Source organism: Eleutherodactylus coqui, chromosome 2, assembly GCF_035609145.1.
Source record: "Eleutherodactylus coqui strain aEleCoq1 chromosome 2, aEleCoq1.hap1, whole genome shotgun sequence".
In the NCBI taxonomy this organism is placed as follows: Eukaryota; Metazoa; Chordata; class Amphibia; order Anura; family Eleutherodactylidae; genus Eleutherodactylus; species Eleutherodactylus coqui.
In genome coordinates this window covers 327,992,336-328,019,541 of record NC_089838.1, presented here as the reverse complement: position 1 = coordinate 328,019,541, position 27,206 = coordinate 327,992,336, and the positions used below count along the sequence as shown (strand labels likewise).

At 48.0% G+C, this 27,206-nt stretch overlaps 1 protein-coding gene across 5 annotated transcripts in view; it reads left to right on the top strand.

The window, feature by feature from the left end:
• The window catches only part of KDM6B (lysine demethylase 6B), a 103,600-nt gene extending 77,340 nt beyond the window's left edge, over nt 1-26,260 (top strand). For 4 of the 5 annotated variants that reach the window (XM_066593824.1, XM_066593823.1, XM_066593822.1 and 1 more), the window contains 21 exons: nt 4,798-4,876; nt 4,956-5,073; nt 6,278-6,376; nt 7,381-7,594; nt 7,709-7,801; nt 7,896-8,048; nt 9,401-9,538; nt 9,628-9,852; nt 9,946-12,506; nt 13,510-13,636; nt 14,687-14,792; nt 14,904-15,109; nt 15,196-15,314; nt 17,775-17,846; nt 17,939-18,087; nt 21,504-21,618; nt 21,702-21,889; nt 21,980-22,121; nt 23,644-23,770; nt 23,849-24,019; nt 24,994-26,260. In XM_066593824.1, coding sequence (XP_066449921.1) covers nt 4,961-5,073; nt 6,278-6,376; nt 7,381-7,594; nt 7,709-7,801; nt 7,896-8,048; nt 9,401-9,538; nt 9,628-9,852; nt 9,946-12,506; nt 13,510-13,636; nt 14,687-14,792; nt 14,904-15,109; nt 15,196-15,314; nt 17,775-17,846; nt 17,939-18,087; nt 21,504-21,618; nt 21,702-21,889; nt 21,980-22,121; nt 23,644-23,770; nt 23,849-24,019; nt 24,994-25,017 — 5,142 coding nt within the window. In that variant the 5' untranslated portion in view covers nt 4,798-4,876; nt 4,956-4,960 and the 3' untranslated portion in view covers nt 25,018-26,260. The remainder of the gene's footprint in view (nt 1-4,797; nt 4,877-4,955; nt 5,074-6,277; nt 6,377-7,380; nt 7,595-7,708; nt 7,802-7,895; nt 8,049-9,400; nt 9,539-9,627; nt 9,853-9,945; nt 12,507-13,509; nt 13,637-14,686; nt 14,793-14,903; nt 15,110-15,195; nt 15,315-17,774; nt 17,847-17,938; nt 18,088-21,503; nt 21,619-21,701; nt 21,890-21,979; nt 22,122-23,643; nt 23,771-23,848; nt 24,020-24,993) is intronic. The other variant, XM_066593826.1, reaches the window with a different exon arrangement.
• Nucleotides 26,261-27,206: the final 946 nt, after the last annotated feature.

The following is a 27,206-nucleotide window of genomic DNA, read 5'->3' as shown; positions in this document are numbered from 1 at the left end:
CTGGAGCTGGGCTGTGTGTGTATATACAGGACACGGTGTAGTAGTGTATAGACTGGAGCTGGGCTGTGTGTATATACAGGACACGGTGTAGTAGTGTATAGACTGGAGCCGGGCTGTGTGTGTGTATATACAGGACACGGTGTAGTAGTGTATAGACTGGAGCTGGGCTGTGTGTATATATACAGGACACGGTGTAGTAGTGTATAGACTGGAGCTGGGCTGTGTGTGTATATACAGGACACGGTGTAGTAGTGTATAGACTGGAGCTGGGCTGTGTGTATATAGAGGACACGGTGTAGTAGTGTATAGACTGGAGCTGGGCTGTGTGTGTATATACAGGACACGGTGTAGTAGTGTATAGACTGGAGCTGGGCTGTGTGTGTATATACAGGACACGGTGTAGTAGTGTATAGACTAGAGCTGGGCTGTGTGTATATATACTGGACACGGTGTAGTAGTGTATAGACTGGAGCTGGGCTGTGTGTGTATATACAGGACACGGTGTAGTAGTGTATAGACTGGAGCTGGGCTGTGTGTGTATATACAGGACACGGTGTAGTAGTGTATAGACTGGAGCTGGGCTGTGTGTGTATATACAGGACACGGTGTAGTAGTGTATAGACTGGAGCTGGGCTGTGTGTGTATATACAGGACACGGTGTAGTAGTGTATAGACTGGAGCTGGGCTGTGTGTGTATATAGAGGTCATGGTGTAGTAGTGTATAGACTGGAGCTGGGCTGTGTGTGTATATACAGGACACGATGTAGTAGTGTATAGACTGGAGCTGGGCTGTGTGTGTATATACAGGACACGGTGTAGTAGTGTATAGACTGGAGCTGGGCTGTGTGTGTATATACAGGACACGGTGTAGTAGTGTATAGACTGGAGCTGGGCTGTGTGTGTATATAGAGGACACGGTGTAGTAGTGTATAGACTGGAGCTGGGCTGTGTGTATATATACTGGACACGGTGTAGTAGTGTATAGACTGGAGCTGGGCTGTGTGTATATAGAGGACACGGTGTAGTAGTGTATAGACTGGAGCTGGGCTGTGTGTATATAGAGGACACGGTGTAGTAGTGTATAGACTGGAGCTGGGCTGTGTGTATATACAGGACACGGTGTAGTAGTGTATAGACTGGAGCTGGGCTGTGTGTGTATATACAGGACACAGTGTAGTAGTGTATAGACTGGAGCTGGGCTGTGTGTGTATATACAGGACACGGTGTAGTAGTGTATAGACTGGGCTGTGTGTGTATATACAGGACACGGTGTAGTAGTGTATAGACTGGGCTGTGTGTGTATATACAGGACACGGTGTAGTAGTGTATAGACTGGGCTGTGTGTGTATATACAGGACACGGTGTAGTAGTGTATAGACTGGAGCTGGGCTGTGTGTGTATATATAGGACACGGTGTAGTAGTGTATAGACTGGGCTGTGTGTGTATATACAGGACACGGTGTAGTAGTGTATAGACTGGAGCTGGGCTGTGTGTGTATATAGAGGACACGGTGTAGTAGTGTATAGACTGGGCTGTGTGTGTATATACAGGACACGGTGTAGTAGTGTATAGACTGGAGCTGGGCTGTGTGTGTATATACAGGACACGGTGTAGTAGTGTATAGACTGGAGCTGGGCTGTGTGTGTATATACAGGACACGGTGTAGTAGTGTATAGACTGGAGCTGGGCTGTGTGTGTATATACAGGACACGGTGTAGTAGTGTACAGACTGGAGCTGGGCTGTGTGTGTATATACAGGACACGGTGTAGTAGTGTATAGACTGGAGCTGGGCTGTGTATATATACTGGACATGGTGTAATAGTGTATAGACTGGAGCTGGACTGTGTATATACTGGACACGGTGTAGTAGTGTATAGACTGGAGCTGGGCTGTGTGTATATACAGGACACGGTGTAGTAGTGTATAGACTGGAGCTGGGCTGTGTGTGTATATACAGGACACGGTGTAGTAGTGTATAGACTGGAGCTAGGCTGTGTGTGTATATACAGGACACGGTGTAGTAGTGTATAGACTGGAGCTGGGCTGTGTGTGTATATACAGGACACGGTGTAGTAGTGTATAGACTGGAGCTGGGCTGTGTGTGTATATACAGGACACGGTGTAGTAGTGTATAGACTGGAGCTAGGCTGTGTGTGTATATACAGGACACGGTGTAGTAGTGTATAGACTGGAGCTGGGCTGTGTGTATATATACAGGACACGGTGTAGTAGTGTATAGACTGAAGCTGGGCTGTGTGTGTATATACAGGACACGGTGTAGTAGTGTATAGACTGGAGCTGGGCTGTGTGTATATACAGGACACGGTGTAGTAGTGTATAGATTGGAGCTGGGCTGTGTGTGTATACAGGACACGGTGTAGTAGTGTATAGACTGGAGCTGGGCTGTGTATATATACTGGACACGGTGTAGTAGTGTATAGACTGGAGCTGGGCTGTGTGTGTATTCAGAGGACACGGTGTAGTAGTGTATAGACTGGAGCTGGGCTGTGTGTGTATATACAGGACACGGTGTAGTAGTGTATAGACTGGAGCTGGGCTGTGTGTGTATATACTGGACACGGTGTAGTAGTGTATAGACTGGAGCTGGGCTGTGTGTATATACAGGACACGGTGTAGTAGTGTATAGACTGGAGCTGGGCTGTGTGTATATACTGGACACGGTGTAGTAGTGTATAGACTGGAGCTGGGCTGTGTGTGTATATACAGGACACGGTGTAGTAGTGTATAGACTGGGCTGTGTATACACAGCCCCCCCCTTCCTGTTGATCAACTACTGGTGGTCTAGGAATGTTCAGTGTGTAATGCTTCATTTTCCCTGAGGGGGGTGCTGCAGAGACATTGCACACTTACTGTCTGATTCACCTGCAGATCACTGGGGGTCCCGGGGGGACGACACTTTGTGTTCGGCTTGTTCCATAGGCATTGTCCAAAGAAATGAACTTCTTTAAAGCTAGCGGGCCGGGGTGACTAGTTCTTGTGACTCCCCAGTCTACATCTTGCTCTGTGATGCCCTGCCTAGAATAATGCGTACACCCTCAAGGTTTCTGGCTTGTGTACCTGTCTGAGGCTACTCATGGTCTCCCATCGCTTGAGACATTTGGGGTGGGAGTGCGGGGATGATGTCCAGTCATTGAAACCGAGACGCTCCATTGATAAATAACAAGTCTCCTTTCCTGTTTTGTTCTTCCTTCAGCTCAGACTCACACGTGTCTGTAGTACATGAGTGGTGGGTGACACATCGGGGGTGTGAGCGTGTCTGCTGAGCAACCTCTGTGATGGGGGAGAGCTGAGTCAGCCGTGTGTAGGCCGACAAATGTCATCATCTTCATCACACACCCCGTACATCCCCCAGCTGCAAGCTGTGTCACCATACAGGGGCAGTCATCACCCCCGTCTGTATATATCACCCTCAGGGGGAGGAGCAGACTCATAGCTCCCCTCTGTATATATCACCCTGCAGGGGGAGGGGCAGACTCATAGCACCCTTCTGTATATATCACCCTCAGGGGGAGGAGTAGACTCATAGCCCCCTTCTGTATATATCACCCTGCAGGGGAAGGGGCAGACTCATAGCACCCTTCTGTATATATCACCCTGCAGGGGGAGGGGCAGACTCATAGCTCCCTTCTGTATATATCACCCTGCAGGAGGAGGAGCAGACTCATAGCTCACTTCTGTATATATCACCCTGCAGGAGGAGGAGCTGACTCATAGCTCCTTTCTGTATATATCACCCTGCAGGAGGAGGAGCTGACTCATAGCTCCTTTCTGTATATATCACCCTGCAGGGGGAGGAGCAGACTCATAGCCCCCTTCTGTATATATCACCCTGCTGGGGGAGGAGCAGACTCATAGCTCCCTTCTGTATATATCAGCCTGCAGGAGGAGGAGCAGACTCATAGCCCCCTTGTGTATATATCACCCTGCAGGAGGAGGAGCAGACTCATAGCCCCCTTCTGTATATATCACCCTGCAGGAGGAGGAGCATACTCATAGCCCCCTTCTGTATATATCACCCTGCAGGGGGAGGAGGAGCAGACTCATAGCTCCCTTCTGTATATATGACCCTGCAGGAGGAGGAGCATACTCATAGCCCCCTTCTGTATATATCACCCTGCAGGGGGAGGAGCAGACTCATAGCTCCCTTCTGTATATATCACCCTGCAGGGGGAGGAGCAGACTCATAGCTCCCTTCTGTATATATCACCCTGCAGGGGGAGGAGCACACAAATGGCTCCCTTCTGTATATATCACCCTACAGGAGGAGGAGCAGACTCATAGCTCCCTGCTATATATATATCACCCGGCAAGAGGAGGGGCAGACTCATAGCTCCCTCCTCTATATATCACCCTGCAAGGGGAGGGGCCTGGTCTAATTGATCTGATAGTGCATGCTTCTTCTCCACACATTGAGGCCTGGGACTTGATGGAGGGATGTTAGATTATGTGGACAGTAACACAATCAGATAGCGCTGTGTTTTTCTTCCTCCCTCTGTTTGGACATACAATGGGCCTTTCTTTGGGTGTGACGCCTACTCGCTACAGTTATATCATCTAATAAATGTCACCAGATCTCTCTGAATTACCACATTGTCTTTCCAGTTTACATGGAATAATGTACATAAAGCAGCTCACATAGGAAACCAATGTATTGGGTGCCCCCTAGTGTCTGCGTTGGGAAGCTAACCAAAGTATTTACACTTCACACTGCCACCCAGTGGTGATTGGAAGAAGAATTGTCGCTCACCTTTAATATTTTCTTTTCTCTCCATAGACTTTCTTGGTGATCGAGTAAATCATGCTCCCCCTGCTGCCCCTGCACCTCAGCCTGTGAAACCCCAAAGATTGAAACGGTACGGCTTTCCTTTCATTTCTGTCTGGTTAGTTGTGTGATTTGTGCCCTCATGTAATCCGGTTTTGTTCTTCCCATAGTCTGGATGTATCGCTCACAGGACCAGTTTGGATCCCGCTTTCCCCGTGACCCCTTCATTAGTGGAATAAACTCATCATGGAGCCCCGCTCATCCCCGAGCATGGCTTCCATCAGGCAGGTAAGGCGAGAGCGCTTGTGTGCCATTCGTGGGAACCAAGCATTGCCACGTGTGTGATGCCAGCCGCAGTGGGTGTGCTTACATCGCTGCTCATTCATTCCAATACACCACCCAAATTGTCAGTCTCTGAAGTCTAGAAGCTCCTGTGATTTGTGCTGAAGCGTAAAATGAGCCTTGATTTGGTGCAAGGGGTATTCTGGTGGTAAAAGGTCAGGCCCTATGTGGCATAACTAGCTGGTTGGCCCCCAAATGAACGGACCAGAGATCCCGCAGGCGCACTGCGGCTCCATTTGCTGCGGCGAGAACGCTGGAGACCGTCTGAACTCTTCAATCTCCGGCACGCTCATTGAAATGAATGGAGCGTCAGTGCGATTACTCGACCTCCATGCGTTTAGGGATCGACCGGACCCCTGTTGGGATCAGTGGGGTTCCTGGCGGTCAGACCTCCACCGAGCAGCTAGTTATCCCCTCTGTGGCGGATGGGGGATGACGTCTTACCACCAGAACATCTTTGGTCACTGCTGAGGGAAATGCTTTGAGAGTAACACTTACGGTAGGTCAGATGCCGTGCCTTCTGCTGGTCAACTAGTCTAACGCTTCATCTCAGATGGCAGCAACTCCTCTTGCCCATCTTAGACGCACCAGATGGGCCCAAAGGAGTCTCATTGGATGGCAGTTGGGACTGAGGGGGCCACTTCCTTCAGCACCCCTTGTTGACTGACCATGTGTCTACAGACAGGAGTTTGTTTTTTTTTTCAGATGTTTTAGGTCGTTCTTGTGCTGCAGTGTGAAACCGCCACCAATAAGGCGGGCGGTGGAGTGGATGGCACACCAGGATGTTGTGGTAGGACATGGAGGCCATGATTCCTTCAGTTATTACTCGGGCACCAACTGCACCACCTCCAAACATCCCTGGGCCATAATAGAAGCCCATTCGTGCCTGACTGTGGGCTGAATGTGTGCGGCCATTGGTTGCTATGGGCAACAGACCACTTCTCTTACAGTTCACACTATATAAAGATCCCTGAAAACTATAAAGTGCTGAAAGTGTTTATTAGAGCAGGAGGGCTCATTTTTGTGGAATCCGCACGGACCGCATTGGTTCTTTACAGAGAAGGTGGGGTGTATTGGAAGTACTGAGCAGTGGTGTCCATGCTAAGTGCCTTACGCTCTGTCATTGCTTCCCTCTCTGTCTCGCTCTCAGATGCTCTACCAACCTTAACCAACCTTCGCTGCCCCCACACTTATCGTCCAGTCATGTGACAAACATTGGCCACCCCAACAAACCCTATTACCCTCTCGGGTAAGTGTCTCGGTGTGGGATTGTACTTGGGTGGTGGGCTGTCATGCTTTACTATGAACCATGCCTTATTTCTGACACAAATCTCTGACCTTTCAACTGGTAAATGGTTTCCTCCTCTCTTCGTTAAAGAGGTCATCCGGGTCTGAACTATTAAAGGGGTTTTACACACACCTACTATTGAAGGCTTATCCTCAGCATAGGTCATCGCTAGTTGATTGACTGGGGTCCACCGCTCGAGACTCCGGCCAATCAGCTGATCAGGGCGCCTGCTGTCAGCACTGCAATACACAGGTCAGAGTGGCTGCAGTTGGCTCCCACCCCTTTTGTAGTGGCCGGCACTTGTAATTGCATTAAAAATCAATGAGAGCTGCACCTGCAATTACAAGCGCTGGCCACTACAAAAGGGGCAGAGCAGCAGCTTCCGCTCCAACCCCTGTATATTGTGGCGCTGACAGAGGAAGCCTGATCAGCTGATTGACTGGGGTCCACTGCTCGGGACACTGGCCGATCAACTATTGATGACCTATGCTGAGAATAGGTCCTCAGTAGTTAATCGGCAGCAGTCTGTCACTTGGGACCCTTGGTAATCAGCTGTTATCCAGCCCACTATTGCTGGGTACGGAGCCGGAAGTTGACAGCCCTGTTCATTGAGGTGGCCTGGATTGGTATTGAATTGAATGGGAGCTGTACCTGCATTAGGAATCCGGGCCACCTCAATGTGAACAGGGCTGTCCTCTTCCAGCTCCATCCACCCTGATGGTGGGCTGGATAACAGCTGTTCACTGGGGTCCCGAGCAGCAGCCCCATGCCAATCCACTAATGATGGTCTATCTTAAAGGCGGGTCATCAATAATTCAGTCCTGGACGACCCCTTTAAAGCATTGGGGGTCTTACTGCTGGGGACTGCCCTCCCCCACAATCTAACCACACGGCTGGTATTCATGCACGGACAGCGTGGAGGCCCCAAGCATGTGTTTATATCCTCTTATGCTCCTGTCCTTCAGCTCTCCTCCTGGCCATCGCTTCGGAAAGTTAGAACGGGTACACTCTTGCGTCCAGCTCCTCCTGCGCGATGAGCAGCAGCCACAGATCTGGGAGCAGCTTGGTCAGATCTATGAGTCGGAGCAGGAATTAGAGGATGCCATGCGCTGCTACCAGGCTGCCACCCGCTACCATGGAAGCTACGAGCTGAACGCTCGCATCTCCCGACTGCAGCAGGTATGGGACTAGATCAATTAGTCCGGGGAACATTTCGGATCGTTAGCGCTCTTTGTCTTACTGCCTTCTCTTTTATATTTATATCCATAACTTTTTTTTAATCCCACTTGTCAGACTCACTTATGGAACCTCCACTCCTCGGCCCCGCACCATCGCCCCAAATCCCTGCCCCGCTTACAGCAAGTGTGGGATCTGATGCAACATGAGGTGAGCAGGCCTGAATCAGACAGGCTGTTAAGCACAATTTGGGGATTGTATTTAATTGGTTCTTAGTAACATTTCTCACGTTTCTCCTTCTCAGCAAAAGAGGCATTTTGGAGGCAAAAGAGGACCCCCACCATTGAAGCGTCCTGTTCCCAGTGCAGATTCACCATCGCTGCAGTCGCCCAATCACAATCAGCTGGGAGGAGATGAGCAGCCCCTGAAACGGCGAAGGAGTGGAAGCCCCGAACAGGTAAGAGCTGGTTACAGGACTGCTCACGGATCTTTAACCCCTTCACTCCCCAGGACATAAATTTACATCATGAAGGGGTGGGTTTATATAGAGCGAAATCGGGGGCGTGAATGCTGATCGCAGCTGTTACCTCCCTAAATGCACAATTGGCATTTGGGGGTTCTAAAAGGTCCCACCACAATGAGAATTGCGAGGTACCATTCAGTTGCCATTTTGAAGGCCCCCCAGGGCTGCCATGGCTGATTGCCTATCAAGCCGTGCCTGTAAAGTGGCTTAAAAGACTGCCTGGCACACAGCTGTATAATGCAATACTATGGTATTTTATTATACTCCCGAGTGATCATATGATGGCAAGGTCAAGTCCTCCTCCAAAACCCCTATAAGTTTGGTGTGAACGTGCTGACCCACAGAACAAACTTTTTATCATGTTGTTTTTGCAGCTGCCCCCTGCAAAGACTGCGGAATCACATTTTTTATTTATTTTTTTTTTAAGCATTTCACTCCATTGAGAAATGTTTAAGTTATTTTTTCAGTACATTTAATATATGGTACCGCCTAAAAATACAACTCGTCCAACAAACAACAAGCCCTCCGACACCTGCACCAATGGATAAAGTGTAATGATTTTTGGAAAATAGGGAGGAAAAAAAAAGGACTGCGTCATTAAGGCTGGCGTCATGTCTGCCAGCAGCCCCATGTTACAGGGAGTCTATAGGTGGGGTTCCGTACACGCGGGCTGCAGCGTTCTGGGGCCACACTGTTGCTGGCACTGTTAGTGGGGAGACTTTGCCATTATTCTGGCACCGATACTTTGTGGAGGTCTTCAGCTTTTATAAAGGTACTGGGCTTACCGGTATATAGTGTTCTTAAGGTATATACTTCGGGCAGACATTCTCTTACGTATTTTGGGGTATTGGGGCGCATCTTGATGCAAATCATCTGCATCGATTCTGCTTTTCGTATTGTGGCTTCGACCGTATGCATTGCATTTCACCGTAGCAGCTGCTGTCGTGTACTGTAGGGGATGTAGTACCCCCTATATTTATTTATTAACATTACATATCCCACAATGCACCATAGCAGGGTGTGCTTGGTTCAGACTAGAAGTCCAGCGCCAGGCAATAAGATCTAAGAGCATACCCTGATGATGGCGTATGATACGTTGGTCTGATCTAAATTACATTGTCTCCAATTCAATACAGCAAAGGACAATGTAATATGGGAGCTCAACTAAGCCGTTAGGTCCTTGCAGTAGAATTGTGACTGCAGCTCTGGTAGTGAACGGAGGAGAGCACATGATGAAAATGCTCTCTTCAAGGTTGACCTTTTTTTTTTCTTCTCTTGCGTTGCAGCAAAGAAGGGGTAACCCCGGTCTGCATTCTCCTCCAGTCCTAGTGGGTCCTGGGAATGTTTACCATCAAACGCCCTCTAAACCGAATGTCTGGAACCCACTTAACCACGAGTCCTGGGGGGAACGACGGGAGAGGCAGGTAAGTTGATCACCATTAGTCTGCATATGTCCTGTCCTACTGAAAGAAGGATGAAAGTGTTTACTTTTTTTTTTTCTTTTTGACTGCAGGATCCCCGCATCCCACCCCATGTCCCTTCTTATTCTTCATACTGTCCCCAACGTCCACCACCACCACTACACCAGCAGCCCCGCCCTCCAAGTGACCTTAGTGAGGCTCGGTGTCAGAGGTCATCAGCGGAGGTCATTCCAGCACCACCTCCTCTCCACGTGCCTTACGACCAGAGAAGACCCCGCATCCCAACACAAAAGACCTCCAAGACTGATGTGTCCCCTGTAAGTCTTCAACACTACATCTTGCGCAATTTGTCTTCTCAAGTGAAAAATATTTATTTTTAATTTAATCTTTTTTTCTGCATCTTTTTACAGCCCTCTGATCGCTACCCGACCCCAGTGAACACCACGGTCAGTATCTGCCCACCACCAGAAGAGCCAGACCCACCGAAAACTATATGCCCACCACTTCAACCCCAGCCATCTCCCACCCCTTCGCTGCAGCAGAGCTGGGTGCCAGCCCCAGTCAAGGAGGAGGCGAAGAGTGAAGATGAACTGGAGGAAATTCTGTATGGGGAGGGTCATGGCACCGTCAAACAAGAGGGTTATTATTCACCTTGCGATACCCCGGTGGGGGGCAGAGTCTTTGATCATCAAACTCAGGGCATCACCACCAGCAAAGTCAGGCCAAGGTCTGAGGCCTTTCAGGATGCCAACCTGGATCATGTACTCAAGAGCCTGCAAAAAATTGATGAATCTGGGTTATTTGCCCCAAAGAAAGAGGAGGTAATGGAACAAGAGATTAAGAAAAGCCCTCCGACTCCAGAGCTGGACATCAAAGGCAAACATTTAAGCCATGGACTTTCTATGTCCGAGGGCAGCTATTCAGGAGGAAAGAGGTCACCAGCTCAAGAGGACAGTGTCTCGTTCTGTTCCTCTTCTACAACCTACCACAAAGATACCTCAGGAAACCTTAAGGTGCTGGGATTAGCTGCTTCACCCACCACACCCGCTCCAGTCTTGACCCCCAAGTCTTTAAGTCCGACTCCAGCCTCGCCAGAGAGCAAAGATCATGAGCAAGTGAAAGAACAGCCCTCTAGATGCAGTAGACTCTTTGACTTCCCTCCGGGACAACTGGCTGAACCCTTTGAGGAAGCCACAGAGTTCGCAAAAATTTTACCTGATGGGCTGGATGACATTATGAAGATGCTGGACGAGTCTATAGAAAAGGAGGAAAGGAGCAGCAGCTCTAGGGATGAGGACTTTAATTCCCCTACCACTCCCACCTGTCCACCAGCAGAGACCAGAGCAACGCCCCACCTCAAAGGTCCAGCTCACCCCGTTTCTGGCACTAAAGCGCCGGAACCCAAATCTGGGGAGACTTATACATACTACGGACCTAAAAAAGCAATATTGGGGCAAGAAGCTGTTAGTGAAGCTAAGCCTGCTCAACACGGGGTCAATAGCGTGCTCAAATCCCTGGCAAGTGTTCTGGAGGGGCAGAAGTATTCTTACCGTGGTGGGCACAGCCTCAAAACTGGAGGGGGTTCGTCCTATTTTACTGGTGCTACTATGGTGAGCAAGCGTAATGTTGACCCATACACTGCGCAATCTACCTCACATCGGGCCTGGGACTCTAAGATGGGAGCCGTGTCTACCTCAGATGTGACAGGACGTGAAGGGGTGATGCCTACAAGGCAAGCAATCCGCACTGAGAGGGACATTTTGGAGGATATAACACGTGCTTGTGAAACATTGGTGGAAGGCACAAAGGGGTCTGGGAGCAGTCGCTTCAAGGAGGAGGAGGAAGAGAAAGGAGCACAAAGATCCGATATTGCAGTTGAAATAAAGCTTGACCATATTTGGGGTGCTGAGAAACAAGACTCTGCTACCAAGGCTAAGCCTGAGATAGTCTGGGGAGCCGAGAAAGCAGATTCTGCGACTGGGAGAAAACTTGAAACCTCCAACGTAGTGGAGGAATCTGAGAGGGTGGCTGAGAAGAGTCCAGCACCACAATGGGACGTGGAGAAGACGGAAGTAAAAGAGGAACGTAAGCCGGAAACGGAACCAGCGCCAAGGCATAGCAAGACACTTGATGGAGAATTAAAGAAGATATTCAAGGTAAAGTCTCCTGCCGGGAAGACTGAGGTGACTCTGGCTACATTAGTTGGAGAGTGTATCTTAAAGGTGCAGACACCATCCATCAAAGAGTTTGCAAAGACTGATGTGACTCTCGAGAAACCCCATAGAGGTGCAGAACGGGAATCGCCCAAAAAATGTACAGAGGCCCAGAAAACGTATGGAAGTACCTCTTCTGAAATGCCAAGAGTGGAACGTGACAGACTTTTGCCATCTGATTCACCAATGGCTGCAGCAGAACCGCAAGGAGAGAGTGTGAAGGTTGCAGAACCCGAGAGACCTCCGGAGAGGATAATGCTCTCTCTTCCTGCCCCAACACGAAGCAAAGACGAGAGTAGAAAAAGAGACAGAAGGCATCGAAAGACTAAGAGGGACAGAAACAGGCGGTCGAAAGAAAGGCGCTCACAAAAGGACAAGGAAAGACAAATCTTGGGCAACTTGGACCTTCAGAGCCAGTCTAGAGATGCTCCTAAATCTTCAAAACAAGGATCTGGAGCAGACCGTAGAAAGACAGAAGGTGGGAGAAGATGTGCGGAGGACGGTCACCACAACCAGTCTTCCTCACCTGCTACCCCTGTCTCTGCTTCCACTCCTGCTTCCCATGGCACGCCAAATTCTGATCTGCTGAAGATGAGACCTTTCACTGAAGGACCACCTAAAGAACTGAAGATAAGATTGATCAAGGTGGAGAGTGGAGACCGCGAGACCTTCATTGCATCGGAGGTGGAGGAGAAGAGGTTACAGGCCAGCGAACTGACTGTTAACCACACGGCAGCTGAAATAATCAAGGCCACCAAGTGAGTGCTTTGTAAGGAGGGTGGGATTCTCAAAAGGTGGACTGGTGGAATCCCCACTAATCCGCATAACTAAGGGGCATCATTCAATATCTACAGTACCTGACATGATTCTATCCATGCATGATGCAAATGTGGCCGCTACTGCAGTGAAGGGGCTGCAGGTCTCAGCCCGGGGTTATAGGGTCTCAGCAAGCACTTAGGGGGGTCTAAATGCACAGTGCTGAAGGATTCCAAATGGCAATCCTCTAATCGCAGCTTTGGATTTCCCTGGAGTAGAAGACGTTCATAAGAAAGGAAAGCTGGTGTCTATAAGTGGAGCTGCACTTGAAGTGTTTATCAGACTCCTCGTTGGTCCTTGAGGCATGAAAACATCCACAATGGTTGCCAGGCAGACAGATATGATCTGCTTTGACGAATTCAGAAAGCCCTTTCCCCATGAATCTGGGGCGGGGAGAGCTTGATGACCCTGAATTTGCTGTTAAGAGACGAACATTGTGTTCTCTGCATTTAGAGGGTTCGGGGTCCGTCAGAGCGGCAGGTACCGAGCGCAGAAAGGGAGATCCGAGGCGGAAGATGTTCTGTAGTTGTCGTGGGTTTAGCTGCAGGGTTTGAATCCATGTTGATGAAATAAGTAACTGGATTTAAAGGGATTATGAAGCCTTTGAAGACTGCCGGCTTACTCACAGCCGATATATATAGCAGCCATTTTGAGTACTAGAGTCTTGTCCCATTGAAGTAAATGGATCAAACCTGTAGTACTCCAAACAACCACTATAAATAAGATGGCGTTGTGGGCGCTCACAGAATCGGCTCCAATGTAACTATCAAAGATGCAGCACTTGCACAAGCAATGCTTGGTTAATCGGTGGGAGTTTGGAGTGGTGGACCAACCCACTGACCAGATATTGATGGCCTAGCTTGAGGAAAGCAGACTTTTTGATATTTTGCCCTCTGTCATCTACTTCCTTTCTCCTTCTCAATCTCCTCTTCTATTTTTGTTCAGGAATATGGTGCTGAAGGGAAAATATAAAGAGTCTTACGTCCTTCCTTCCATGTCTGTGAAGCCCCCCATAGGAACAGAGAGGAACCTTCCACGAGAGAAGCTGAACCCTCCAACACCAAGCATTTATGTAAGTTTTCTATAGGGTGATATATACAGAAGGGAGCTATGAGTCTGCCCCTCCTCCTGCAGGGTGATATATACAGAAGGGGGCTATGAGTCTGCTCCTCCTCCTGCAGGGTGATATATACAGAAGGGAGCTATGAGTCTGCTCCTCCTCCTGCAGGGTGATATATACAGAAGGGAGCTATGAGTCTGCTCCTCCCCCTGCAGGGTGATATATACAGAAGGGAGCTATGAGTCTGCCCCTCCTCCTGCAGGGTGATATATACAGAAGGGAGCTATGAGTCTGCTCCTCCTCCTGCAGGGTGATATATACAGAAGAGAGCTATGAGTCTGCTCCTCCTCCTGCAGGGTGATATATACAGAAGGGGGCTATGAGTCTGTTCCTCCTCCTGCAGGGTGATATATACAGAAAGGGACTATGAGTCTGCCCCTCCTGCAGGGTTATATATATACAGAAGGGAGCTATGAGTTTGCTCCTCCTCCTGCAGGGTGATATATACAGAAGGGGGCTATGCGTCTGCTCCTCCCCCTGCAGGGTGATATATACAGAAGGGAGCTATGAGTCTGCCACTCCTCCTGTAGGGGGATATATACAGAAGGGAGCTATGAGTCTGTTCCTCCTCCTGCAGGGTGATATATACAGAAGGGAGCTATGAGTCTGCTCCTCCTCCTGCAGGTTGATATATACAGAAGGGGGCTATGCGTCTGCTCCTCCCCCTGCAGGGTGATATATATATAGAAGGAGCTATGAGTCTGCTCCTCCCCCTACAGGGTGATATATACAGGAGGAGGCTATGCGTCTGCTCCTCCCCCTGCAGGGTGATATATATACAGAAGGGCGCTATGAGTCTGCTCCTCCCCCTACAGGGTGATGTATACAGAAGGAGGCTATGAGTCTGCTCCTCCCCCTGCAGGGTGATATATATATATATATATATATATATACACACACACACAGAAGGGGGCTATGAGTGTGCCCCTTCCCCAGCAGGGTTTTATATACACAAGGGGGCAATGATTTTCGATGGTAATGGCCCTCTTCTACCCTTTACAGCTGGAGAGTAAACGAGACGCCTTTTCTCCGGTTCTGCTCCAGTTCTGCACTGACCCCAAGAACCCAATCACGGTGATTCGTGGACTGGCGGGATCCCTGAGACTGAGTGAGTTTTCCGGTGACACTGTATATACTTTTGGTATATGTGAATTGTCATTGTTCCAGCATTGCTGTAGAATATTACTCCCATCATCTTTCACTGTCTCCTCCTCCCCAGATCTCGGCCTCTTTTCCACGAAGACGCTGGTGGAGGCTAACGGGGAGCACACAGTGGAGGTCCGTACTCAGGTCCAGCAGCCGTCCGATGAAAACTGGGACCCTTCTGGGACTCGCCAAGTCTGGCACTGTGAGAGCAGCCGTTCCCATACAACCATCGCCAAATATGCTCAGTATCAGGCCTCCTCCTTTCAGGAGTCTCTGCAGGTAAGTGGTTGGCATGCAGCGGAGGCGGGTGTCACTGCAGTGGCAGAAAAACGTGACCTTGAAATATATGAAATGATGCCTTACAGGAAGACAAAGACAGCGACGATGAGAGCAATGAACCTGATAGTACCACGGAAAGCCCACCACCACCACCACCACCACCTCCTCCTCCTCCTTCTCCTCCTCCTCCTTCTCCTCCCCCCAGGTAAGTAGCCACAAGATAAGGAAATATATTTACAGCTCTGAGAGCTCCGCACCCATGAATGTCCATTGGGGAGGAGCCTGAGAGCTCCGCACCCATGAATGTCCATTGGGGAGGAGCCTGAGAGCTCCGCACCTATGAATGTCCATTGGGGAGGAGCCTGAGAGCTCCGCACCCATGAATGTCCATTGGGGAGGAGCCTGATGAATCCTGAATATGTAAGTGGATGTACAGCTTCCGGGCTGTACCTCTCCTGCCACATGCTGGTTTGTCATCTGGGTGGCACAATATCTACTTGGGCACTTTGTGAAAGATGTAGTTTTTATAACTAGTCTATTCATTGGGAATAAACGGTCTTCTGCCCACCGCCTAAGCTTCCTGCAGACAGGGTTTTTAACCCCTTTCCACATTATCATGTGGACGTATGTGCTGGCGAGTGATTCTATGAGTGCACCACGCACTCGCCATCACGTACGTCCACATGATAATCTGCCATATTATCAGTTTTTTTCTGTGCACATTTAGAGTGGATTTCACCCTTTTATGATGCTAGGAGCGAAATTAATCCACAAGCGTGTGTTGTCTGTGTTTGTTTTTCTTTCTGTTCCCTATGTATGTACCAGTATAAGCTCATGTTTTGTCAGGTTTGCCCTAATGGATGCCTGTACATGTTACACACTGACATATGACATTAGTTTAAAGAGAAGCTGCACTTTTTAATTTTTTTTTTTTAATATGCACAGAATAGGCAATTCTAAGAATTTTTGCAATAGGGTTTATCAGCCGCTTCTGTACTTTTTTTTTTTTTTTCTTGTAGAAAACCCCTCTTCAGCTATGCAGCTAGGTGAAGACTGTGCTGAGAGATCGGTCATCAGCCAGCTAACTGCATAGCTAAATGGATCGCTCTGCTGCAGGCACAAAAGCTTCCATATAACAGTTGATAAATTCTACTTTATATTTTAGTGATTTTTAAACAGATTTGCTCCTGTGCCCCGTCATATGTCCAAAATTAATTTTTTTAAACGCAGTAAATTACCATAAAAAGTATAAATTATACTAATATTTTATCTACCACGAAATAATAGTTTGTCCGAAGAATATTTCCCTAAGAACAGCTATTCGGATGTAAAATTAGGAAAAGATGTGACTGACAGAATGAGGCGAGAACATTCTGTGGTCCTTAAAGGGAATGTGTCCTCCTAAAATGACCTCTTGTATAAATCAGGTTTTTATGTTGAGCGCAGCGGAATATGTTGGGGCTATATAAATAAAGAATATTATTAATAATATTAAAATGTCAGGATTTATATTTGAAAAAATCCTAAAACCTGCAATTCTCCCACTGACCACTAAGCTAATAAGTCTGACACTTGCTGTTCTGTAAAGAAAGCCTCTCAGCCATCCTCACAGGCAGGATTACAATGGAAGGTGAGACCTAAATGTAGATCACACAGAATTCACTATTCACAATAGGTGTTGGTCAGAGCTCACCTCTTCCCCCTCCCTGCAAGATAACAAAGTATGCTTACAACACACTGGTGCGAAAAGTTAGGGAAAAAATACTTTGTGCTTGGTCCATCGGAATAAAGTGTTGCTATAGTCATATTATTTGACAATTTATTCGCTATAGACCAAGTCTGCAACGTGTTTCTGCGCACTATAGTGCTTTTTTGAAGGTGTGTGTGTGTGTGATATATTTACTCACTAGTTATTAAGAATGCCGGATTGGTTCCCCTGCCGTCGTCTTGGGATGCATGAAGAGTAAAGTTTGACATTTAACACATGTCATTCAGGTTGAAACACACGTTGCTGGACTTTGCTGTATTATCTTCACACTGGCTGTCAGCTGAATACAATGTAATCGGCTGCTCCCATGCAGAACACAGCGTGTGGTCCATGCTATCTCTCTCCGGCTGAACGATGGATTTTATGCTCAGCTAAAAACCATCATTCAGCCGAAAACTGAAAGATGGGAGCGTTTACACCCAACTATTATTGCTGAAAAGCCATAGTTTGAACGAATTTTGAGCGATAATCTTTGCGTGTAAATGGGGCCTGAGACACTACACCTGCTTAGATTGGCCAGTGCAGCACGTATGATCAGTGCTGGCCAGTCAGAGCAGCATGTAGGGTGTTGCACAATGTGCGCAGCTTTCATTGGTCGTCTACCAGGCAGTCAGAGAAGCTGTGTGGCCATCTTTCAGAACAAGAGGGTCACTTTAAGGGGTTTTCCTACAACTTTCCCAAGCTGTAGAAGTATGATCAATGGAGCTCCAACTGCTCGGACCCCCACTGATCCTGAAAACAAGGAGGCCCCTATTCTCACTGGAGAGCCAGCAACAAATGCAGCATCGCCCTCCATTGAAATAAATGGGAAGCCTAGAAGAAGGTCATTGTGAGAAATCATATGAACAAAAATCATTCCAATTTCAGTCCTTGATAATGATTATCTATTTCTTTCAGCACAAACCAGGAGCACAAGACCCCTCATATTATTAAATTTGGAACCAACATTGACCTCTCTGATCCTAAAAGGTGAGATGGGAAGGTGGTAACATCACCTTCTACCCCAGCTGGTCTGTATAGGCACTGTCCTCCACCCCTGACCATACCTCTGTATCATACAGGTGGAAGCCTCAGTTGCAGGAGCTGCTAAAGTTACCTTCCTTCATGCGTGTTACATCTAATTCTAACATGTTAAGCCACGTTGGTCATACAATCCTTGGGATGAACACTGTGCAGCTCTACATGAAGGTCCCAGGAAGTCGGACTCCAGGTACTAGTGCTATACCGGTCACATGTCTTGCTTTTTTGCCCATATTTTCTCACTCGATCGACACCTTTTTTTTGTTGTTTTTTTCGCTCTTACTCTTTTGATCACTTTTTTCCCCCTCCCTCTCGCTCTTGTCTTGCACAGTGCTGCAGAATATGTTGGCTCTCTATCTTATTTTGTGCCCCCTTCTGCTTGCTATAGTGACCCCTTAGTGACCGCCCATATGTGTTTTTACGTCCTGGGTTTCTGGGTTTTAATCCCCAGGGCCTTAAGCACGCCGTCCCTACAGACTAAAGCCTGAGGCTCTGTGTACATGACAGCTCCCTGCTATCAGCTCCCGGAGGTAGCCGACGGCCTGGAGCTCTCATGAGGGGCCGTGATATGCGACCCCCAGTCACATGATCACAGTTAACCATTGGATGAAACTACTCACCTCCATGCTCCGCGATATCCCGTGGCATTTTTGGCCCTGGGAGGAGCTGATGCCGCCTTCTGCGCATGTGTGCCAGATGTAAAAATGTCGGGCGCAGAAAGCCGGAAGGCCCATGAAATTTAAACGCTCCTGGCTGTCACACATGTCCGAGACCAGGAGGATGTCAATAGATAACGGCGATCCCATAATAGTAAAAAAAAAAAAACTAAATAAAGTTAAAGTTTCATCTTCCCTCACGGATCAGTGATCTGGTTCTGCAAGGACCTGCAGCGGGCATCTACGCATGTGGCGCGCATGCACAGAAGGCCGGAGAGCCTGGCAAATTTAAAATCTATCTGCTGCGGCTGTCAAAGATAGCTGATTGCAGAGGGAGGTCACTGCTTACAGTCCCCGGTCATGTGATCGCTGTTATCCATTGGATAATGGCGATCATGTAAAGTTAGAAAAAGAAAAAAATAAGTTTCAATTTTAAAAAAATAAAAAGTTAGTTTCATCTGCCCTTACAGATCGTATTCGTGAGGGGAGATGAAATTGTATAACTAAGGTCCCCAGATTTGTCCCCCCATGGATTTTTATCCGCGGATCTTTCCCAGCTTCTGCGCCTGTCAGCAAAATTTCGGACGCTTGTATAAAAGTTGAAAATTGCCCGGGAAACTTAAAAAAGGTAGCTGAGAGCCTGGAGATGTCACGGGGTAGCAGTGAGCGGTTCCTGGTCATGTGATCACTGTTATCCAATGGATAATGGCAATTGCGTAAACGTTTTTTTTTTTTTTTAAAGTTGAAGTTTCATCTTTCTTCACTAATGCAATCTGTGAGGGGAGATGAGATGAAACTTTTTTTTTACCAGAGGTCTCCGCATTTGAACCCCAACGTGATCATCCTCCACAGACCTTTCCCACTGGCAAAATGATGGACATCTTCGCAGGAGCTGGGGAAGGCCAGGGAAATTGAAAGTCTCCTTGCTCTTGGTTACCAAAGGCAGCCCAGGGCCTGGAGCAGTGACTGGTGGCCTCGTTGAGCAGCCCCCCCGTGTCGCATGATAAAAAGCTAGCGATCTACCATTAGGCCGGTCTCGCACGACCGGATAGGAATCGCACATTTCGCGAGTGTTACATCCGCGGTAAAATGCAAATCAATCAAATGCATTGAATTACACAATTCTGCTCACATTAGCGGGTCGGAATTAGGTAATCCATTTGCAGAAAACAGAATGCAGCAGCTTCTGTATTTGAATATCCGCGACATACAGCCCATTGTGTTCTATGGTCGTGGATATACCTGCAGCCCATACGCAATTACATTGTATACAGGCTGTGGGTACTCGCATAATCGCTAAGTCATGGCGCGGGAAAAGCAAATCCCCATTCATATGTGAGCTGTACAGAAAAGCCTGTTTTTAAAATGACACAATTACTAAAACATGAAACTCATAATTTTTCCTTCTGCTTTGCTTAAATTTATAAAAAAAACCTCTGGGGTCAAAATATTCAGTACACCCCTAGATGAATTTGTTAAGGGGTCTTGTTTTCAAAATGGGGTCATTTGTGGGGGTTCTCCATTGTTTTGGCCGCTCAAGGGTTCTACAAGTGGGTAATGGGGCATAAAACACCTTCAAGCAAAATGTCTGTTCTGAAAACCACCGGTTGCTCCTTTCGGTTAGGGCCCCGTTGTGCATACAGACATAAGATTAGGGCCACAACGGGGTGCAAATCCTCATTTTCATGTGCACTATAGGAAAAAAAAAAACTCTATAAAATGACATATATTTGCAAAAATATGAAATTTTAGTTTTTTTCTCCTCTAAATTGCATTAACTCCTGAAAAAAAAGCTGGGACCAAAATACTCCTGACCCCCTCAGTGAACACATTAAGGGGTGTAGTTTTTAAAGTCATTTGTGGGGGTATCTATCAATCTGACACATATGAGCCTTTGTAATCTTGGCTTGGTGTAGGAAAACAGAATGTTCCTCAAGATGTTAAATTTGAACGTCTCCTAAATGGTTTTAAAAAAAACAAAAAAACCCTAAAGTTTCTCAAATGTGCATCCAGAATAAAGTAAATGGATGGAAATATGTAGCTTATCCAAATGTGTGCAGTATGTTTTTTTGCACATATTTGACATATTGCAGTCGAAAATGTGAAAATTAAATTTTCCCAATTTTGGCACTTTTAATAAATACGCACATTCTATCTGTCTATTTTTACCACCTAAATGAAGTACGATGTGCGGCGAAAGAACAATGTCAGAATCACTGCGATATGCAAAACCTTTACGGAGTTATTCTATGTTAAAATTGACACAAGTTGGCCAAGTCATTAGGGTGAAAACAGGCTTGGTCACTAAGGGGTTAATCCCTTTAGGGCTGCTTCATGCAGGCCATTTTAAAGGGGTAAATCTGTCCGTTTCAAACTGAGCTGCGTCTGCATTTCCGAGCGCCGACTACTATACAGAGGCTTGTGCTCTGACCCAGTGCATCCTGACACTGATAGTGGGTTCTGCCTGGAAAACCCCTTTTAATGTCCGAGTTTGAAACTGACTGAACTCAGACCCATCAAAGTCAATAAGGGGCACTTTTTTTAATTTTTAAAGTCACCAATTTTTTCTAAGCAGACCCTGAAACTTTTTTGAAAAGTAAGCAGGGCTTGGGAAGGGGCGAGGCCGCCCTGGACCACCAGATTTATATATAGTTTATGCCAGAAATGTACGCCAGCTCGGACTTGTTGTACATAAACCATGCACTTGCCCTGGCATGCATGTTAGTTCGATTTTATTCATGCACCTCATTGACTTCAATGGGAGATTTTAAATGATTTGTCCTTGTGAATAAGACCTTAAAGGGGTTCTACAACACGCACAGTGATTCCCCGCAGTATACTTAATAGGATGTGACCATCAAAATTCAGTTCCTCCCTCCTGTCACACTTTTGTAAGTGTATTACGGATTTGCTTCTGCTTACTGATCGTCCCATTGTCTCCCTTCTCCAGGACATCAGGAGAATAACAACTTCTGCTCAGTGAATATTAACATTGGGCCCGGAGACTGCGAGTGGTTCGCTGTACATGAAAATTACTGGGAGAAGATCAGTGCCTTCTGTGACAAGTGAGACTTCACATCCTTCCACTAGTGGGCGATTTCATAAGGACATTTGTTTTATTGCTTTTAACTGTGGCCTCCTTTCCCAGGCATAACCTGGATTACCTGACGGGCTCCTGGTGGCCGGTCCTCGAGGACCTTTACCGAGCTGATATCCCCGTGTATCGGTTTGTGCAGCGGCCTGGAGATCTGGTCTGGATAAATGCAGGGACTGTTCACTGGGTGCAGGCCACAGGATGGTGCAACAACATTGCTTGGAACGTTGGGCCTCTGACACGTAGGTCATGCTGATATGAATGGTTGGGGTTTATGAGGGGGATGTGTTTTTAAGAAGGCCGCCTCACATGACGTCTCCTGTACGTTGCAGCTTACCAGTACCAGCTGGCTCTGGAACGTTTTGAGTGGAATGAGGTCAAGAACGTGAAATCCATAGTGCCCATGATCCACGTGTCATGGAATGTGTCCAGAACGGTGAAAATCACAGACCCGGACCTGTACCGCATGATAAAGTGAGCGCCTGATTCCACATCGATGACTTCCGTCACCTCCTGTTCTCTCATGCCTCCTTCTCTAATCTCTATTACTGATGTCTCTTCTATAGGATATTTTTCTCGCTCTGGTCTTCATCTCCTCAACTGATTTCCTATGTTCCTCTTCAATTTTACCCTCTTTGTATCCGATTTCCTCCTTGTCTCTATGGTTTCCTATCTGTTTTTTTTTCTCTTTCAGTCCCTCTTCCGTTCTATGTTTTCATAATTTCTGCTCTCTTCTATCCGCTCCTCTTCTCTCCTACTTACTCCACCTATCACATTTCTCTTTTCTCCTTTTCTTAGTTTACCCATTGCTCTGCCGTCTGCCTCCTCCCTTCTCTCGCCAGCGCTCTGCCATCTGCCTCCTCCCTTCTCTCGCCAGCGCTCTGCCGTCTGCCTCCTCCCTTCTCTCGCCAGCGCTCTGCCGTCTGCCTCCTCCCTTCTCTCGCCAGCGCTCTGCCGTCTGCCTCCTCCCTTCTCTCGCCAGCGCTCTGCCGTCTGCCTCCTCCCTTCTCTCGCCAGCGCTCTGCCATCTGCCTCCTTCCTTCTCTCGCCAGCGCTCTGCCGCCTGCCTCCTTCCTTCTCTCGCCAGCGCTCTGCCGCCTGCCTCCTCCCCCTCTCGCCAGCGCTCTGCCGCCTGCCTCCTCCCCCCTCTCGCCAGCGCTCTGCCGCCTGCCTCCTCCCCCCTCTCGCCAGCGCTCTGCCGCCTGCCTCCTCCCCCCTCTCGCCAGCGCTCTGCCGCCTGCCTCCTCCCCCCTCTCGCCAGCGCTCTGCCGCCTGCCTCCTCCCCCCTCTCGCCAGCGCTCTGCCGCCTGCCTCCTCCCCCCTCTCGCCAGCGCTCTGCCGCCTGCCTCCTCCCCCTCTCGCCAGCGCTCTGCCGCCTGCCTCCTCCCCCCTCTCGCCAGCGCTCTGCCGCCTGCCTCCTCCCCCCTCTCGCCAGCGCTCTGCCGCCTGCCTCCTCCCCCCTCTCGCCAGCGCTCTGCCGCCTGCCTCCTCCCCCTCTCGCCAGCGCTCTGCCGCCTGCCTCCTCCCCCCTCTCCCCAGCGCTCTGCCGCCTGCCTCCTCCCCCCTCTCGCCAGCGCTCTGCCGCCTGCCTCCTCCCCCCTCGCCAGCGCTCTGCCGCCTGCCTCCTCCCCCCTCTCGCCAGCGCTCTGCCGCCTGCCTCCTCCCCCCTCTCGCCAGCGCTCTGCCGCCTGCCTCCTCCCCCCTCTCGCCAGCGCTCTGCCGCCTGCCTCCTCCTCCCCCCTCTCGCCAGCGCTCTGCCGCCTGCCTCCTCCTCCCCCCTCTCGCCAGCGCTCTGCCGCCTGCCTCCTCCTCCCCCCTCTCGCCAGCGCTCTGCCGCCTGCCTCCTCCCCCCCCTCTCGCCAGCGCTCTGCCGCCTGCCTCCTCCCCCCTCTCGCCAGCGCTCTGCCGCCTGCCTCCTCCCCCCTGTCCGTTATGTATTCTATGGTCCAGTTATTGTTGTTACCCAGTTATTTACTGACGTTGTCTTCTGTCGCAGGTATTGTCTATTACAGTCCATTAAGCGGTGTCAGATCCAGCGAGACAGCCTTATCCGCAGCGGGAAAAAGATTGCTTATCAAGCTAGAGTCAAAGATGAACCAGCCTACTACTGCAATGAGTGTGACGTAAGCGCCGGTTCATGGGGTCCGGGAGATGCAGCGCTGACCTCCAGGTTCTTACTGTTATATTTCTCTTTCCATTAGGTGGAAGTTTTTAACATCCTCTTTGTCACCAGCGAGAGCGGGGGTAAGAACACTTACCTGGTGCACTGTGAGTCGTGTGCCCGGACCACCAGCATCTCCACAAGCAGCGTGGTCATTCTGGAGCAGTACAGAATGGAGGAACTTATGCAGATCTACGACAGCTTTCACCTGGTGAGGAGCCAACGGTGTGCCCATCTGTGTGGAGATCAACAGTTCCCACTATATACTGGCAACCTGGGACCCTAACAAAGGCCCCCAACAAAGGCCCCCAGGACTGTCCAGTAAACATGCCTGTTAGGCCGACTGCATATTGCTTTGCATTGGTAAAATTTATAGAAACCCGCATGGGAAAAAAACCCTCTACAGCCCGAACATAAGACCTCATGCAGCGAGTTATGGCTGACTGAGTGCAGGAAGGCAAAAAAAAAAAAATATATATATATATATATATATATATATATATATATATATATTATATATATATATATATATAGTTTTACTTATCTGTCCGCAGCCCCCGTGCTGCAGCCCCGCCGTCCTCCCAGCGTTTGTTGTGAAGGATGATGTCACCGGATGGCACCTGACCACTGATGCCAGCAGGTCAGAATGATGACACGGCAGCGGTCAGGTGACAGCAAGTGACGTCATACTCTACAAGAAACGCCGGGACCACTATGGAGCTCCAGCGCTGCATTGTGGGGGCTGTTGACAAGCAAGAACAGCTAGTTTGGGTGTTCTAGCACAGTGGACCTAGAGAAAATGTTGTCTGGTAAATGGACGACCACTTTTGGAGATGTTTTCTCTGCGATCGGCTGTTTCTGGAGGTCACAGCTGGAGGTCCTCATTGCACTGCATACGGCAGCTGCTTATGAGTTTATTACAAGGACGGCACATTTACTGGTTTAGTGAAAACTATGCAGTACTTCATTTTACCTGTGGGAGCACTGCAGTGTAATTAAACATTTCTTGCCAGAGTCTCCCATAGATTACAAGTAATTTTGGGGGGTCCCAGCAATGGCACACTTTGTGATCAGCCCATTATCAGGGAAATCTTGACTTTATTAACTCCCTAAAGGAATTATTTAAAGTTTTTGGATTATTTTATAGGTTTTTTTTTTTTTCTTCTTTTGTTTGTTCTCTTTTAGACCCCACCTCCAAGCACACGGTGAGCCTCTTCTCCTTCTGCTCCTGCAACAGTCTCCTCCTCCTCCTCCTCTGCTGAGCCAGCCAATCAAAACTCTCCCCTCTTCCCAAGACCAGGGACAAGAGGGGGCGGTGCTACTTAACCAGCCAATTGCAACTGAGAGTGAGAGAGAGCCATGAAACGAGAGAGGGGAGGGTCGGAGGGAGACGAGCCAGTTATGGATCGGCAGCTCATATTTCACTCTCTCCAGCCAATCACAGGCCTTGTTTACACAGATCCCGTTCTCCTTTCGTGGGGAACAGCCAATCAGGATGCAGGATTCTACATGTCTTTGTTGATTTTATTTCCTTTTTATCTCGTTTTTTGTTTGTTTTTTGTAATTTTATCAGGAATATTTATTCTGAAATCTTGAATTTGTGACTCTGAGGGAGGGTGGGGGTTGGTATTCATTTGAGGGTGGGTCTTTTACTTTGCAGGTGGGGCACTGAGTGCATTTTATTATATTTTTTTCTTAAATTAAGTTCAGAGTGGTTCTCTGCTATTGAAAATAGTGTGTGTAGGTGCCCTCTGTGTGACAGAGGGGCGCTGACCAGGCTAATGCTGTATTATTGAATGGGTATGTCGGAAAGTATCTTTGGGGGGGAATGGGGTGCGGGAGGGAGGGCGAACCTCACGCAAGTGATTGTGATTCATGAACGTATAGTCTTCATTAAAAGCTGTGGTAAATGCTCGGACGGGTGCCCATAGGTGCACCCTGTGTAAGGACGAGGACATCACTTAAGAAGTCGACGGGGGGAATGTTTGAGGGTAACAAGACATAACACTGTTGGGTGAAGACATGGCGCAGTTCACATATTAAAGCCCCACTGCGATGGGTGGAGGAACAGACTGCGAAGCCCTCCTTTCAATGGATTAAAAAAAAAATGATGGCACCCTTACCACTGCGAACGAATTAACCTCTCTCCGGGTTGTGTTTGACGAGAGAGAGATACGGGTTTTTATATATATATAGAGAGAGATAAATATCTATTCAGTGCGGACTCCTCCCCTTTTAACCATTTCCTTTGGATTTTTCACCCGTTTCCTGTTCTCTGTAATATAGAAATTTATAAATAAATATATATATATAGAGAGATTTGGTTTAACTTACCTATGGAACGTTTCCCATCTGCTGGTTACTTCCCTTATTTTGCTTGTAGCATTTGTTTTTTTGTTTTTAATTCCTGTTTTTCTTGAATATTTTATTATATTTTTTGTTGTTGAATGCTTTGGTTGTCTTTTTTATTTTCTTTCCATGTACATTTTTTACACCTCTTGCTTCACAAAATCACAGGCCAGTCTCTTTCAGATTTCAAGGTCCCTCCCTCCACATTAGGCCCTGCCTAGCCACAGGCTCTGCCCCTTTATCAAGCCCCACCCTGATGGCACACCTTCTGCCTCAGATGTTGGCCCGAATGTTCCTTCTTGTGCACTTACAAGCTAAAATCACTGTCTCTGCAGTCAGATGCTACTTGTCAATAAAGGACAGACATTTTGAACGGGATACTGTGTAAGGCTTATATACTGTACCCCTCGAAAAAAATGAAGTTGAGGACAATTTAGATCACCCCCTGTGTGGTATAAGGACCGAGGCTTCTGTGGATATTGAGGCACTGGTGTCTGGTTGATCTTTGGTGCTAACAGATGCACTGACTAAAGTACCTGCTGTCGCCAGGGTACGCTGTAGGGGGCAGTTTTGTGGGTCAGGTTCCTGTTGCTCCTGGTAGTTGCTTAGGAACCTCACAAATTTCTGCTTAAAGAGATACATTAAAGGAAATGCATCGACGAGTCCAGTGTTTTATCTGTAGCATTAAACGAAAAAAAGTATTTGTAGGTTTAAAAATATCCCCTACGAATGGCAGTATAACCAAAAAGTATGATGGCGTCAGGTTCTCTTAAATCTTTTTTTTTTTATTTTTTTTTATATGCCTTGATTCGTAAAATGGGTTCACTGGTTAGAATAGGAGGAATAGGAAAAAATTATGTAAAACTTACATTTTTCACATTTTTTTTAAAAGGTAAAACTAATTTTGGTAAGAATTTCGTTTTCTAGGGAGTCGGAATATTTGCTGCTAATTTGGAAAGCAATTCCACAAATAACGAGGACCCTTTCAGATGTCCATAATTGTGGTCTAGGCCGTCTTACATGATGGATAGCACTGATGCTCAAAGGTG